Source organism: Sorex araneus, chromosome 3 (genome assembly GCF_027595985.1).
Source record: "Sorex araneus isolate mSorAra2 chromosome 3, mSorAra2.pri, whole genome shotgun sequence".
Taxonomy (NCBI): domain Eukaryota; kingdom Metazoa; phylum Chordata; class Mammalia; order Eulipotyphla; family Soricidae; genus Sorex; species Sorex araneus.
In genome coordinates this window covers 149,446,026-149,462,822 of record NC_073304.1, presented here as the reverse complement: position 1 = coordinate 149,462,822, position 16,797 = coordinate 149,446,026, and the positions used below count along the sequence as shown (strand labels likewise).

Here is a 16,797-nt window from a genome sequence, read left to right as displayed (position 1 = left end):
CTCCTGGCTCTGCACTCAGGAATCACCCCTGGTGGTGCTCAGGGGACCATATGGGATGCTGGGAATTGAACCCGGGTCGGCAGTGTGCAAGGCAAACACCCTACCCGCTGTGCTATTGCTCCAGCCCCCCATTTTTTTTTTTGTTTTTTGAAGGTCTCCAAGGTTTTGTGTGCCTTGGAGGCTTACCTTCCCCCCCTTTCTCCTGGCATTTTCCTTCTATTTAGAGCCTAGCTTCTAAAACTGTGGGGTCGAGTAGGCAACAATAAAAGGCTCTGAATGCAACAACCAAAAATTAATTTAAAATCAACCAGAAAACAGATCTGAATATATCTGGTAGAACAATTATGTTCACTCTTGGGCTAAGAGGAGTTACAAGTGCAAAGTTTAAGAAGCCCTGGTTTCATGCTCACGCTCCCTGGGTTTTCTGATTTTAGACACTGTAATCTTAAGGTATGAAGCATTTCAGGAGTTTTAGGGCCTCATTATCCTCATCAGTTATTCCCTAACTAATAATCTTTTTTAAAATGTTTTTTATGTGAAGTCCGAAAGATAGTGCTATGGCCTTCTAGGAGTGAGCACTGAGTACAGAGCAAGCCGGAGTGATCCCTGAGCATCACCAGGTGTGGCCCAAAAGCCAAACTGTGAAATAAAATTTCCATATAAGCCCATAACAGAAGAAATCTATTTAATTTATTTGTTTATTTACATGCTTGCTGTTTCTCTCCCCACTATCCAACTATAGTTTCATTAAACTTAGTAAGAATGGAATTTTTACCTAACAGTCTTGGTCTTCATTCTATTCTAGCACCTTGAATTACGTATAGCATTCCATATATCTTTAAAAGATGAATACACAAATCTTGAGCTAAGTTACGTTATTAAAAATGTAGTTATTGAAGAGATCCATAGAATCAAAAGAACTGCCAGGTGACTCAGGCTGCACAAAAAACCAGTTGATTCCAACCATTTTTCCACTCTTGCATTGTTCCACTTATGACACAATGTTCATGAAGAAAATCAGATTGTCCTAGAATTATCAAGTCTCATAATCCTTGATTACTTTCACTTTCTTCCTCACTGAGATTTTAGTAAATAAAAGACTTTTTAAATAATAATAATAATAATAATAATTCTGGGGACCACAGAGCTAGTACAGAGGGTAGAACACTTGCTTTGCAGTCAGCTGTCCTGAGTTCAGTACCCTGCATCCCAAGTAGTCCCCAGAGCTCCTCAGGGGGTGATCTCTGAGCATAGAGCCAGGAATACCCTTGAGCACCACCAAGTGTGGCCAATAAAAAAAGGGGGGGAAGCAATTCTCCAAAAGAAATGTAGGGTTATTATTAAAATTAAGGGAGAACGCAGGAGGAAGAGAAGGGGAGCAAACCAAATAATCCTTCCTTCACCTGCTACCTTGACACCTGTAAAATAGCAAGGACCCATCTACTCTATCCTAATGTGCATGTTATATATTTAACACAATACAAAATTGCATATTATTCTAATATGAACTTATGTGCACCCAAGAAATATGTAGATATTAATATCTCTAGTCAAATAAAACCAGAAACACACATCTTTCAAAATCATGCAGAACTCTGAAGAGATCTGTTCTTGAGGCAAAGAACGGCTCCCTGCATTGTAGGCATGAGTCCTGGCGCCAGTTGCCACAAGTGCCAAGCTCAATCCTCAGTCCTGGCCACTCTGAGATCACAACAGCACCACAAGCAATTTCAGACCTTGCAGCAGCCAGGTATGTGAGCACTGTAGCTAAAAGCTTCAACTTGCAGAAAATACCACAATTACATGCGTGAGCATTGCAGCCGGGCATGTGTGTGAGCCCCACTCATTGTGAAAATGACATGAATAGAGAAAAGGCAAGAAAAATAAGAAAAACTATAGATACACTTCTATATATTTTCCTCTCTTATGTGCTTCAGAAAAACATTTAAATATCCAGATGTTAAAATCATGGATTTCCTGCAACTTCTCAAACTATATTACCTATCTCAGTTAATTGGTGAGGGATCTCTTAGTGGGAATGGAGGGTAGGGATGGAGGACCACACCTGGTGATGCTCATGGATCACTCATGGCCAGATAAGGATCATAGGGGATGTTGAGGATAAAACCAGGAAAACTGCATACAAGGCAAATATCCTACCCTCTTTGTTATCACTCTGACCCCTCTCTCTCAGCTAATTATGTCACTAATCATTCGTGGTTGGCCTGAACGTATAATCTTGTTTTCTCCCTCTTCACTGATGAACAGGTTCCATCAGCTTTATCCCAAAAATTCTCAAATCTATTCCTTCATCACTATTCATACTCCCACAGCCTAAATTGAGGCCTTCATTATCTCTGACCCAGAACCACTTACAAATAGCCCTCGTTGATTCCGTGTCTTTATTCGACCCACTTAACCCCAGAGCCCACAGGATTGTCATACTTAAAGCTGTAAACAGTCAAGTAGATTAGTGCTCTGCTTGAAACCTTCTATAGCCATACAGCTTATCAAAAGCAAAAACAAGCAAAAAGCCCAACCACCTCAGTGTATTGGTTGGAATTACAGAACTTGCAATTTTTCCACATTACTTTTAAATACCTTTTCCTGGTGAAGGGTGTGGTCTTGGAATCATGTGTATGAGAAACCAACATTAGTAGTATTGGAAACACAAAATCTCAATCAATTTTTAAAACAAAATAAGTAAAACTCACTATATTGAGGAAAGTTCCTTTGATGCCTATTTTGCTGAGAGTTTTCATCATAAATGGGTGTGGATCTTGTCAAATGCTTTCTCTGCATCTATTGATATGATCATATGGTTTTTATTATTTCTTTTAATGATATGATGAATTATGTTGATTGACTTGCGAACGTTAAACCATCCTTGCATCCTTGGGATGAATCCTACTTGGTCATGGTGTATAATCTTTTTGATGAGTCGTTGGATTCTATTTGCTAATATTTTGTTGAGGATCTGTGGAGAGCCACCATGGGACCATGCTTTGTAGCGCTCTTTGTAATCAACACCTGTGTGCTTCGAAAACAACTCCTAATAAGGAAACAGGATGTCTTGCCACGCCCATAAGCTGTGACTAACCTATCAGATGTGGACACGTGGGCATAAGCAGGCAGCGAGAGGTATATAAGGGGGGAGGTCACCTAGCTAGTGGGTTCTCCCTCATGCGTCCCTTTTTCCGCCTTACTCCACGTCCCCTTTCCTGATTTCTTCTCCAACGCATGAGAAAGTTCCTAAATAAATCGCAGCCAAAAGGATCTCCGAGTTGCATGTTTCTTCGCTGGACGAAGCGGCGCGCGACAAGGATCTTTGCATCTGTGTTCTTATGACTACATAAGACTCCACCTAGAAGCTGTTGACCGTAAAACTTAAGTTTGTTGTATGGGGTTAGTTTATATTCAGTGTTACTTTATGTAAATGAGGGGTTTTTTGTTTTGTTTTGTTCTGTTTTATTAGTGCAGGTCTGATTGATTGAAGGTTGTCAAGTGGAAATTGGTTTAATTTTAACTCTGGACCATCTAGTTCTTGGTGTGGTTTCATTTTTTTGATTATAGGGGTGGGTGTGTGTGTTGAGCGGGGCAGTGTTGGAGGGGGTAGGATGGCGGTGGATGTGTCAGGACATTCTGGAACCTTCAGGGTATGGCTGAAAGTTTGGGGAACCCAAACCTCAACAGTCGTTACACTCTGATTCTCAAACTCAGAATAGATTTATTTTTGGTTTTCTTTTCTGTTATTTATCAAGACTATTTGGCCTTCTCTTATAATAGGTTACATCTAGGGACATCTTCACTATTACAAATGGCCTTTGAACATCTTTACTTCTGGGTTATTTTCTTGAAATTACTTTTATATAGCATGAGTAAATTACTTTTATATAGCATGAGTAAACAAAATAAACATCTTGGTGACATTTTATTGATAGATTTCTTTAAATACTTGCTTTCACTTTTATTTTATGTTTTTATTAAGGATTACAGTGTTCTTTGGGTTTCAGGTGTATGCTTCTTTCATCAACTCATGCTGTGCCAACCACCAAATGTCCAGTCACCATTAACTACTAATTATTGGCTTTCTTGACCTGTTTTGGCCTCTACCCACATGCTAGATAAATGCTGTACCTGACCCCATGTCTTCTTAATCCATCATCTATGTCTTCATATACTTAGGTTGCTTCCATATCTTAACTATAGTAAATAGTGCTGCATCAGCTATAGAGGTCCTGATAATATTTTTGAATTGGTGTTTGAAAATGGTTTTTAGCTTAATCCCCCAGAAGTGGGATTAATGAATCATATAGCAGTGCTATTTAAACTATTGAGGTTGGGAGGGCGGGTCTCTTCAGAGTACTCAGAGGCCCACAGGCCACTCCTGGTGAAGTTTAACCTGTTCACCTGAGCCAAATGGTTCAGTGCTTGGATCTGGCCAGCTGGCAGGGCCACATCTGGCAGTACTTTGGGGTCCCACCAGGTTTGCACCCCAGAGGTGTGTGAGAGGACAAGCAGTGCTGGGAATCACCCTCACTCATAGAAGATATGACTTCAGTTTTTTGGGATATCTCCCCATCCCCACTATTTTAATTTTTTAATTTAATTTAATTTATTTTGTTTTTTGGGTCACACTCAGCAATTCTCAGAGGTTTCTCCTGGCTCTGCACTCAGGAAATACTCCTGGCAGTGATTGGGGGACCATATGGGATGCCAGGGATCAAACACGGGTCAGCGGTGTACAAGACAAATACTCTACCCTCTGTACTATCGTTCCGGCCCCTATTTTAATTTTTTTTTATTATTTTTCACTGTGTTTGCACGAGTTTATATTTTCACTCAAATACTTGACAACAATGTTTCTTGACTTTTTATATTAGTTTTCTAATTAGTATGAGATAGTATCTCATTTTTATTTGTATTTCCCTAATCATAGGCTGCCAGAGCCTGGCAAGCTACCTGTGGAGTATTCGATATGGCAAAAACAGTAACAATAACGGGTCTCATTCCCCTGATGCTGAAAGAGCCTTCAATACGGCACCTTTGGGAAAGACAAGTAAGGAGAGGCTGCTAAAATCTCAGGGCTAGGAGGAATGGAGACGTTACTGGTGCCCACTCGAGTAAATCAATGGGATGACAGTGATACAGTGAAGTAAAAATAAATGTATTTTTCTTAATTTAGTGGCTCTTAAACCTCGTACCTGGGGGAAATACTGAGCGCTTTTTAAAATGTCGGTGCTAAGGTCTCAATTTCAAGGTGGAAAAAATCTCATAAATCCTGGCTGTTTGCGTAGAGGACTCAGAAGAGTATCTGCCCACAAGTGAAATATAAATTTGGTTCCACTTAACAAAGTTTAAAAATAAGACCCAAATGGTCCAACTTGTTTCTAAGTAACATAACTAAGTCCTAGAAAGCTCAAGTTTGTTGAGTAAATACAGTATTATCTAGACAATTACTTGCCCAATAGCAAAATACTCAAATTAATCATGTATTACCAGATATACAAAGAAGCTGGAAGACACTTTTCAAAATGAAGAGGAAGAACAATCACTGGAAACATACTAAGAACAGACATAGATGTTAGTAGCACTGTAGCACTGTCACCCCGCTGTTCATTGATTTGCTAGAGCGGGCACCAGTAATGTCTCCATGGTGAGACTTGTTACTGTTTTTGGCATATCGAATAACACTGCATATATTTAGGCAGGTAGAATAAGGGTTTATTAAAATACAAGGAAGCTATTTTTGAAAAAAACAAAGAAAAGTTCTAGAGGTATTTTCTAGGTCTAGAGGGAAAAAAAATAACAATTAAAAGAACAATAACAAATGTTGGCAAGGATGTGGAGAAGGGAGAACCTTCACACAATGTTAGCAAAGTTTAGTGATTTCTTTTTCCTTTTTATTTGCTTTCTCAATTTTTTTAATTTTTGGATGTTGTTGGGTTTGGGCCATAGTCCATAGTGTTTCTTACTCCTTACTTCTGTTGAACCATGGAAGGCAAGCAACTTACTCTCTGTACTATTTCTCCAGTCCGGGCAATTTCCTTTTTTTGTTTTGTTGCAGTGGTAGATACATCTAGAAACCCGATGAGGCTTTTCCTGGCTCCAGCCCAGAAGTGATCTCCAGTAATTCTAAGGGTACTATATGTGGTGCCATAGATCCCAAGCAGACTGGCCACATGCAAGGCAAGTGCCCAACTTCCTATATTATTTCTCTGACCTTTTGCAATTTCTTAAAATTTAAGTGTATGGCTACTCAAATCTATCTAAGAGAATAAAAACATTTATAGATACATATGAAGACTTACAGATGAATGTTCATAACAGCTTTCTTTGTAATAAACAAAAATCTAAGAACAACCCAAGACTTCATGACTTAAACAGATTGTGGCATATCCCTGGTTCTGGTGAGCAACGCAGCCGGAGAATGCTCCGGACCCGAGACCGGGCCAGCAACACCGGGGATCCAGACGGAGGAGGTACAGCCACCACACCTTCTCCAGATGGAGCCCCGGCGACACTGAGCAGCAACTAACATGGCTCCGGGATGCGGGACTGGGACAACTCCTAACCACGCGGCGGCTAATGCGGGCGCGCAACCTTTTCTAAAAACTGAAAACATACAATCTTTTAATGGAAAACTAATTATCAAATGCTTCCATGGTAGTAGGGCTGTCTTTCTTGGGGGGAAACTCCAACAACAATAGTGAGTTTGTGTTGAAATATGGAACGTAATCAAGGTAAAGAGAAAATGAAGTGAAATTCATCAGTTATACAGTTGGGAATGGGGGGGCAGGGGGTATACTGGGGTTTTTGGTGGTGGAATATGGGCACTGGTGAATGGCTGGGTGTTTGAATATTGTATAACTGAGACATAAACCTGAGAACTTTGTAACTTTCCACATGGTGATTCAATAAAAATTTAAAAAAAACACAGATTGTGGCATATCCCTACAGTGGAAAACAACAAGAAAAGAAAATGAAAACAACAATATAAGTAAAGCTCAAATAAACTGTTCTGAGACTAGGGGGATTGCTCAAGAAGTAGAAGACAAGCCTAGATTTCAGGAGCCCCCACAAGGTTTCCCTGAGCACCGAGTACTGCAGGGTGTAGCTTCAGTGAGCCCCAAGCACTGTTCTTCTGGGCCAAGTACAGGGAGTGACCCCCAGGCCCATCCTTCTCCAGCACAACCGAATGTACTCCCCTTTTGACAAACAAAAACCATTCTGACTGAGAAAATCCAACAAACACAGAATACACACTGTATTATGCCATGTGGAGGAGATCCTAGAAAAAGCAAATTAATGCAGATGGACAAAAAGATGCACAGTGGGACAGGGAGAAATTGGAGGAAGGGTTCCAGAAGAACAGAAAGAAGCTTTGGGGAACAGTAGATACATGATTATTACACACACACCACCACCACCACCACCAGCACCAAAAGGCTATCTATAGCTCCCCCATTGAAAGGGCCTTCCCAGAAGTGCTTAGAGCAAGAGTCTACTCCCAATGATACTTGGCCCAGGGCTGCAGGTCTAACAGTTCACTGCTCTGCCTGTGGTATATATGGTATATGGTATATGGTATATGGTATATGGTATATGGTGCTGCTCAGGCCCAGTGACAGGGGTCTACCAGAGCTGGGGGAGTTAAGAAAACATGCAGTGCTAGGGGTGGAACTTGTGATCTATCTCAGGAAAGACCTGTGCTCTAACCCTTTGAGATATCTATCCTGCCCAGATGAGGCCAATTTAGTTTGCAAAGTCCATATATGTAGATACACACATATACAGATACACATATATATGCGTGCATATCTATACATATAGATAAAGTACATATATAAAGATGCACACACATATATACACTATATATGTGTATCTGTACATACAGATATAATTCAATAGCACTGTAGCACTGTAGTCCCGCTGTTCATCGTTTTGCTCGAGCAGGTACCAGTAACATCTCCATTGTGAGACTTGTTGTTACTGTTTTTGACATATCGAATACACCATGGGTAGCTTGCCAGGCTCTGCCATGCAGGTGGGATAGTCTCGATAGCTTGCCAGGCTCTCCAAGAGGGAAGAAGGAATCGAACCAGTATCAGCCGCGTGCAAGGAAAATGCCCTACCCGCTATGCTATCACTCCCGATATAATTCAATAAGGCAGAAAAATAAAAATAGTAAGAACTACAACAAAAAAGGAGAGATAGCTAAAGAGACATAATGATTGGAGTTTGATCATAAAAATTAACTAAAATGGGGGCTGACTGGGGCCCCAAAAACACACTGCAAAAGTGTGATCTGCACTCCTATGTTCATTGCAGCACTATTCACAAGAGCCAGAATTGGAAACAATCTGAGTGCCTGAGAACAGATGACTAGATAAAGGAACTATGGTACACCTACACAGTGGAAATTTGTGCATCCACAAGGAAAAGTGAAATCATGAAATTTGCTTATAAATGGGTGGACCTGGAGAGTATCATGCTGAGTGAAATGAGTCAGAAGAAGAGGGACAGAGAACAGAATTATTGCACTCATTTGTGTGAGACTAATACCCAAGGACAGCAGGAAAAAGGCCAGGAATAATGGTCCACAGTTGGAAGCTTGCCACAAGTCGGGGTGAGGGTTGTTGTAAGGGCAGTTATGCATAGAGAAGGGACTGCTGTGACAATGATAGTTGTAAATGATCACTCTGGACAAGAACTGAATGCTGAAAGGAGGTGAAGGGTAACCTTTATATGATAACCTTTCAACACCTGTGTTGCGAACCATAATGCCCAAAACCCAAAAGAAAAGAGAAAGAGTGGAGAGTGTGTGTGTGTGTGTGTGTGTGTGTGTGTGTGTGTGCGCGAGAGAGAGAGAGAAAGAGAGAGAGAGAGAGAGAGAGAGAGAGAGAGAGAGAGAAGAAAAATGACTGCCATAGAGGCAGACTGGGGGTGTGGGGGATGGCAGGAGGGATATTGGGGACACTGGTGGTGGGAAATGCACACTGGTGAAAGGATGGGTGCTGGAACATTGTATGACTGAAACTCCATCATGAAAACTTTTTAACTGTGTGTCTCACTATGATTCAATCTTTAAAAATATAAAATGGGGGGACTCTTGGACCCCAAGCCACGCAGGCATTTCCCCCACGCCTGTACCCTCATTATCCCCTCAAACCCCACGCCACCCACCCTCCCCGAGCGCCACCCCATCCGCCCTTGCACCACCCTCCAGCACTGCACCTGGTTTGCTCCTCTGGCAGGTCAGTGAACTAGACCCAGGCCACCACTTCCCCACCCCCCCGCCCCCCTGCACCCCACCCACATCGCGGTAGTGGTGGCCTTTGCAGAAGTGGGCGTGGCCCTTTGGGGGGCCATGCAGTTATTTTCCCCTTACCCAGCATCTGTACTCACATCTTCATCACCATCACCTAATTCTGTGGAGAATATCCTGGCCATCTCAAACACATCAGGTCAATAGTCCAATATCTGATTCCAATTGCAACATAATATTGGCGGACACAAGAAGCTCTACCAGCCCAATATAAGAGAACACATCCTCCGAAGCTTCACTAGAGACCTCACATAAGCCGCAGAGGAGCACATGAGAGGAAGGTGAAACTCTAGAAGGAAGAAAAGGTGACCACCATCACCTTGAGCTCATTCAGAACCCTTTCTTGCAACTAGAGAGGAATATTGATAGTGAACTGGAAGGTCCCACCTCCATACTACTACAAAAACAGGAAGAAACAGCGAATACCCCCACCACAAGGAGAAGATGATGAAAAGCGTCCAGACACCTCCACAAGCATTACCCACAAATATGATCTCTCCGATAAAGAATTCAGAGATGAAATGTTGAAGATGTTCAATGAACTCAAAGAAATGATGGAACAGACATCCAGTAAATTAAAGAAGGACATGAAAGAAACAGTGGAACGGACAGCCGAGAAAATACTGGGAGAAATGAGAACAGAAATTAAAAAGCTACAAAAAGAAGTGTCACGAATAGGGGCTGGAGCGATAGCACAGCGGGTAGAGCATTTGCCTTGCACGCAGCCGACCAGGGTTCAATTCCCAGCATCCCATATTGGTCCCTTGAGCACCGCCAGGAGTAATTCCTGAGATGCAGCGCCAGGAGTAAGCCCTGAGCATCACCACGTGTGACCCAAAAGGCAAAAAAAAAAGTGTCACAAATAAAGGATTTGGTAGGTGAAATTAAAAACTCAGTGGCTGGAGTGATAGCATAGCGGGTAGGGCATTTGCCTTGCACACGGCTGACCCGGGTTCAATTCCCAGCAACCCATATGGTCCCCTGAGTACTGCCAGGAGTAATTCCTGAGAGCATGAGCCAGGAGTAACCCCTGTGCATTGCCGGGTATGACCCAAAAAGAAAAAAAGAAAAAAACTCAGTGGGTGCCCTCAACAGTAGAATGGCTACAGCATCAGTGAGCTTGAAAATGAGCTACAGGAAGCTTACAGGCAACAACAAACAATGGGCAAAGACCTCAAAATAGCTCTTAGGCAAATCAGCGACCTACGGGATGATTTCAAGAGGAACAGCATTAGAATCATTGGAGTACCAGAAGGATAGGGAGACAACCCCAGTGAAAAAGCCACCACTAAAAATATCATTGCTGAAAAGTTCCCAGAGCTGGAGAATGCAGGCATCCAGATCCAAGGAGCCTGAAGGGTGCCAGCTAAAAGAGATCCTACTAAAAGGACTCCGAGACATATTATATGCATATCATATACATATCCGGTATAGCACATAGTCTCACAAGCAGCACCTGAGCACAGAGCCAAGAATACTTCCTCAGTATCACCAAGTGTGGCCCAAGCACCTCCCCACTTTAGAAAATTCCTGGGACTGGGATTGCAGTTCAGTGAACTTGCCTAGTATGTGTGAGTCCCCAGGTTCAGTGCCCAGTATACAATACATACATAAAGCAAGAATGAATCTTCTCGGAAATCATTTCTTCCTCACTATTCCAAGCAATCCACCTAGGATGTGGTGGCAATCATCAAGGCTTCAGAAGTGCACACTGAAGTAGATCGATAGCAACTGGCAGCTCATTTAATTTCACACACACACACCCTTTGTTTAAATTTTGGGCCACATCTGGTGGTGCTCAATGCTTATTCCTGGCTCTGCACTCAGGGATTTCTCTTCTGACAGTGCTCAGGGCACTATATGCCCTCAGGGATCAAACCAGGTTGGCAACATGAAAGGCAAGTGCCCTCCCCACTGTACTATATCTCTGGCCCTTAATCCCTCTTTTAAAATAATTATTAACTTGAAAGAGGCTCCTCTCTGAATTAAATTCTCATAAAAATTTCTATTAGTATTGGTCTCATTTCAGTCAAGTTATCCCCAGAGCTACACATCTGCTAGTTCCCCTCTGCTGACATTCGCTTTCCACCACCAGCTTTTGCTATCTTTTTTTTTTTTAGTTTTCAGAATAACTTTTATTTAATTTTTAAATTTTATTTTATTTTATTTACTTATTTATTTATTTATTTATTTATTTATTTGCTTTTTGGGTCACACCTGGCGATGCACAGGGGTTACTCCTGGCCCTGCACTCAGGAATTACTCCTGGCAGTGCTCAGGGGACCATATGGGATGCTGGGAATCGAACCCGGGTCGTCCGCGTGCAAGGCAAACGCCCTACCCGCTGTGCTATCGCTCCAGCCCCTAAATTGTATTTTATTTTTATAAAGTTGTTCACTAATAATTTATTTAGTTTTCTTGATTTAATCTTTACTCCAACTTGTTGTTTGTGAATAAAAATGCAACAGATTCAGATGTGTTGTTTTTGTGTTTTTCCATTTTACTGAACTCATTAACTCAGTCTGGTCATTTCATCAGATCAATCTTGGGATTTTTATGTATGTTATTATGTATTCTGAAAATAGCCATAGTTTTACTATTATTTAGCATTTTGTTTCTTATATGTATTTTTCTTTTTTTTTTTAATGAATCACCCTGAGATACAGTTACAGACTTACTAACTTTTGTGATTACATTTCAGCCCATACAGTGATCGAGTACCCATCCCTCCACCAGTGCCTTTGCTATTCTATTAGGTCAAAGTTAGTCTCTTACTCACAGCCTCTTAGCAACATAACCAGCCAGTGGAAACCACATGCTTTCCCATACCAGTATGAAAGGATTATGGCCAGATTCCCCCAATCCTACTTCCGTGCTCCCAGCATAAGTTATACCTAAGGAAAATAAACTTGCCACTTTAAAACTTAAACATGACAGCTAGGAAACTGGTAAAGAAAAGAAATATGCAAAAACTTAAAAGAGACACAAGAGGGGCTGGAGAGATAATACAGCAGGTAAGCACTTGCCCTGTATGAGGCTGACCCAAGTTTGATCCCTGGCATCCTATATGACCCCCGACCCCCCGCAACCACCACCAGGAGTGATTCCTTAGTACAGAGCCAGGAGCAACCCCTGAGCATTGGTGGTTGTGACCCCCTATAAAGGAGGAGAAAGAGAGAGAGAGAAAGAGAGAGAGAGAAATATATAAATTAAACAGATTAACCTAGAAAATATATAAACTAAACAGATTAACCTAGAAAATATCTGTGTGTCAGAAATAGGAATAAGAAACATGGCAGATGTAAATGGCACTCACTATTCAGGGAAGAACAAATCATTTGTAACCCTTCATAACCCTTTTGAAGCTACTACATTGTTTAAAAATTGGAATCTACTACTACTTACTCTTTTTCTAAATTAAATTTCTCAAGCAACCTTTTGATTTAATTTGGTTTTTAAATGTTGTAAGTATGCCCAGATGCCTCACTGAAATAACAGAGGATACAGTTTCCTAAAATGTTAGAATCCTTGTGGAAATTGATAATTTACTATTGTGGTTTATATATCAGTCTTGTGGAATTATTTAATAGTATTCTAAGAAACAGACATAACAAGATAAAGACCCAACACTGATAGATTTCTCAAGATAATGCTGTCATGTGGCAGAACCTCCTGCCCCCGCACCAGGCTGTCTTCACCAGGGCCCCTCGGAGGGAGGCGGGTAGAGTTTCCCTCCCCGCCCCAAGCAGAACCCTGACAGCTAAAAACCTCCAGAACCCAGCCGCAGCCATGCTCAAGGCCACTTTCCACATGCTCAGATGAGCCTCACACATGAAGAAACCTACAGAGGAACCCAAGTATGCAGGACCTGTGGCTGAGATCTCCAGGCCTGATCAGGACTGGGCCTCCTCCACCCAGATCCCCAGTTTTCCAGTAGCTTGGCAGCCACACCCACGAACTGCACCCGGTGCCATATAATCTCATCAACAGCCAAGATCGAGAGACTATAAAACAAAACTCCTGAAGAGAGCAGTATAGTATTTCCTGAATATAAGGAAGGTCACATCGTGACCTCTTATACTCTAGCCCACTGATGTACCTAAAAGTACCTAAAGTAGCACATATTTGTTTGATTTTTAACATACTTGCTTGTATTATCTTATATCTGTCACTGTCACTGTCATCCCATTGTTCATCAATTTGTTCGAGGGGGCACCAGTAATGTCTCCATTGTGAGACTTGTTGTTACTGTTTTTGGCATATTGAATACGTCATGAGGAACTTACTAGGCTCTGCCATGCAGGCAGGGTACTCTTCGTAGCTTGCTAGGCTCTCCGAGAGGGATGGAGGAATCAAACCCGGGTCAGCTGTGTGTAAGTCACCCTACCCACTGTGCTATCACTCCAGTCCATTCTCTTATATATGGGCTAAAATGGTCCCAGAATGAAATACAACAACCTTCACACACTTCCCTCTTATTGTGGTGGGAAGATGCTCGCTTATGGGGTGGGTGTTAGAATATTATCTATAATGAACTATTGTGAACTACTTTATGAAAATAAAATGTATAAAAATGCTGTCATGTACGACTTCTTGCTACACTGTCAACTTTCACCGAAGAGGTCATTTTACTTATTAATTTTTATGTACACAGTTCATCTTTCTGTTACAGCATTAACCCATGCATAGCTCAATGAGCATTGCTTAGAGTTACAGGATCGGACCATTGAAGGATTCTTTTCACCTGCCCAGATTCTACTGGCCTCCACCATTATTGCTCAAGAAACAACTGTAAACTAAAGAAAATCTGAATAATGAACAGTATCTTTTTTTTTTCATTTTCTTAGTTGATTGGGAATTATAAATTAGATACCAAAAGTGTCCCTTCCTAAGGCAAGTGTCTAAAACTCACATGATTCTAATTCTATAACTGCCGAGTACATTTTTCTAAAGCATGCTCCCCATGCTGGAGAAGTACTTCGTAAATGAAGGTCAGAGTAACATCAGCCTCATAATACTCCTGATGCTTTCACCTGGGAATTCCTGAAATGCTTCCAAACATTTCAAGACTCATCATCATCAACTAAGATTAGATTATAAGGTGAATAAGAGTTATTACTCTAGTTTACATAAAGTGATTAAAAAAAAGTCTTCATATATTTCGGTGAGCTTGGGCTTGATTCAGGCTTTCAAAAATTTCCTATTCTGTGGAAGACAGTCAACACTCTACAAGCACATATTTTTAAATGACTACAAGGGAAGTGGGGGGGTAAATAGCATGTGCAAGACCCTGAATTAGCAGTGGCACCTCCTGCCACCTGCCCCCAGCACTGTCAACTCCACTGAGAGTCGCCCCTGTAGCACTGTAGCACTATCGTCTTGTTGTTCATCGATTCGCATGAGCAGGCAGCAGTAACGTCTCCACTGTGAGACTTGTTGTTACTGTTTTTGGCATATCCAATACACCATGGGTAGCTTGCCAGGCTCTGCCCTGCAAACGGGATATGAATCCCCACTTTAAAAAATTGAATAACTGAACAATGAATACTTAATGCTTCATTCTTTCTTTTTATTGCTTTTGGGCCACTTGACAGTACTCATGAAATCAGTCCTGGAGGGGAGTGGGGCCCCAGGGATCGAATCAAGGTCAGCCAAGGGCAAGGCAAGTGCCCTACCATTGTACTATCACGCAGGGCCCTAGCTTCATTCCCTCTTAAGACTTAAGTCCAACAGGTTCAGTTGAAATGTGATTCCTTTAACACTGCTAACCGAGTATCTTTTGTTTTTCTCAGAGAGCAGGGTGACTAATAAACATACTGAAGTGTCTGTGAGTAGACTCAGTTTCCTAGTTCAAATGAAGTCCTAAACACAGAAATGTAGAATGCATTAATATTAAGTCCTGCCATTAATGCTCAAAAGAATCCTAATTCTACAAAAAGGAAACTGAGGCCAGGAGAAAGCACGCAACTATTTTTAGCTTCTAGTTACGCTGAGGTCAGTTTAAAGACAGAAACCAGTATTATGGCCTTATAATTTGATTTACGAATATTGGTTTCTCGTAAGAGAATGAACCCAAAATGCTACCACAATGGTTCACTTCGTCACCCGGCCCCTCCCCCCCAAAAAAAAGCAGCAACACAGTGTTCTCTGTTCAAGACATTTGTCTGAAAATCAGATTTTCGCGCTGCTGTAGCCACTGTTATGAACTCGGACTTTTCAGTCTGATCTTGCAAACCGGCTCAAAGGAAGCGACTAGGATCCTGTGGTGCTGGGCCCGCTGGGCCCGTTAGTCATTAGGCAGGAAGGGATGGATGTGGAGGGGGGAGAGACAGCCTCGGAAGGAAGGGCGTCCCCAACTCCCACCCTCGCGTCGGCATCTAAGATTTTTATTTTTTCAAGTTAAAGGTGTGGGAGAATCAGTGCACGCTACACACCCACGCTCGTTTCCGGATCCTTGATCTGCTCGGGGCCACGGCATACCCCGGCCCCGGCCCGCGCGTCCTTCTGACTCACCTTTCCTTTGGCCCACCCTCAGGCAGAGCCTTCAGGCTCACCCCTAGCAACAAAGCTGGGGGCTCCACGGCCGGCAGGCAGCATCCCTGGGCTGGGACCGGGGACTAACGAAATCGTGCAGCACCGAGCCTTCATCTCGCCGCAATCCCGCCTCCGTCTCTCCCTCTCTCCCTCCGCACCTCCCCGGCCCTCCCATCTTCTCCGCAAGCTCGGACGCCAACCCTTCCCCGGCGTCGGGGGTCCAGCCCCGGGTCCCAGCCACGGCCCGCCCCGGTCCTGTCCTGCGCCCCGCCAGCCCCGCTCCCGGGCCGGCCGCACCCTACAGCCGCCGCCTCGGGCTCCTCCCTCCGTGCTCTCACCGCATCCAGGGCGCGGCCGCCACGGCCGCCTCTTCCTCCTCTGCCGCCGCTGCCCAGCTCCCGGCCGACTGGGGACGCTGGGGGTCCCGGCCGGGAGACGGCCCCCAGGGCCGCGGGGACGGCGCCGCGGCCCCGCGACAGTCGGACGCGTGGTGCGCGCGGGGGGCCGCGCGGCGCCAGCGAGAGCCTCTGTCAGTCCTCTTCATGGATGGCCCCGGGCCCCGCCACCCGCGGCCGTGTCACTGTCCCGGCTGGGGTGTCCTCCGGCCGCCCGCGTGCCCGGCGCGCATCCTCTGCGCGTGGATAAGCATCAGCGGCGCTCGCAGAGCTGGAAGATGCAGAGCTGCCTCCACCCACCCCGCCCAGAGCGCGCGCTCCCACCCACACCTCCGCGGGCCTCTCCGCCAGCCAGCACCTTCCTCCCGTCCCACCCCTGCCTCCACCCAGCCTCCTCTGCAGACCCCAACCTCGCCTTTTTACGGCAGACTCCATTGTCACCTCCTGCAACATCTCAGCTCAGAACGTTTCTCCTTTTCCTTGGTCCTCTCTCCACATTTCCCAGGGGTTGGTTCTCTTCTCATCAAATCCGTGCCTGCC

The 16,797-nt window shown here is 43.6% G+C and overlaps 1 protein-coding gene across 10 annotated transcripts in view; it reads right to left on the bottom strand.

The window, feature by feature from the left end:
* PDE4DIPP2 (myomegalin) overlaps positions 1-16,563 on the bottom strand; it is a 241,916-nt gene extending 225,353 nt beyond the window's left edge. For 5 of the 10 annotated variants that reach the window (XM_055129961.1, XM_055129944.1, XM_055129957.1 and 2 more), the window contains exon 1: positions 16,201-16,562. In XM_055129961.1, coding sequence (XP_054985936.1) covers positions 16,201-16,406 — 206 coding nt within the window. In that variant the 5' untranslated portion in view covers positions 16,407-16,562. Of the gene's footprint in view, positions 1-15,841; positions 15,860-16,200 lie in introns of those variants that run through there. The other 5 variants (XM_055129953.1, XM_055129962.1, XM_055129951.1 and 2 more) reach the window with 3 other exon arrangements.
* Between the last annotated feature and the right edge of the window lie 234 nt (positions 16,564-16,797).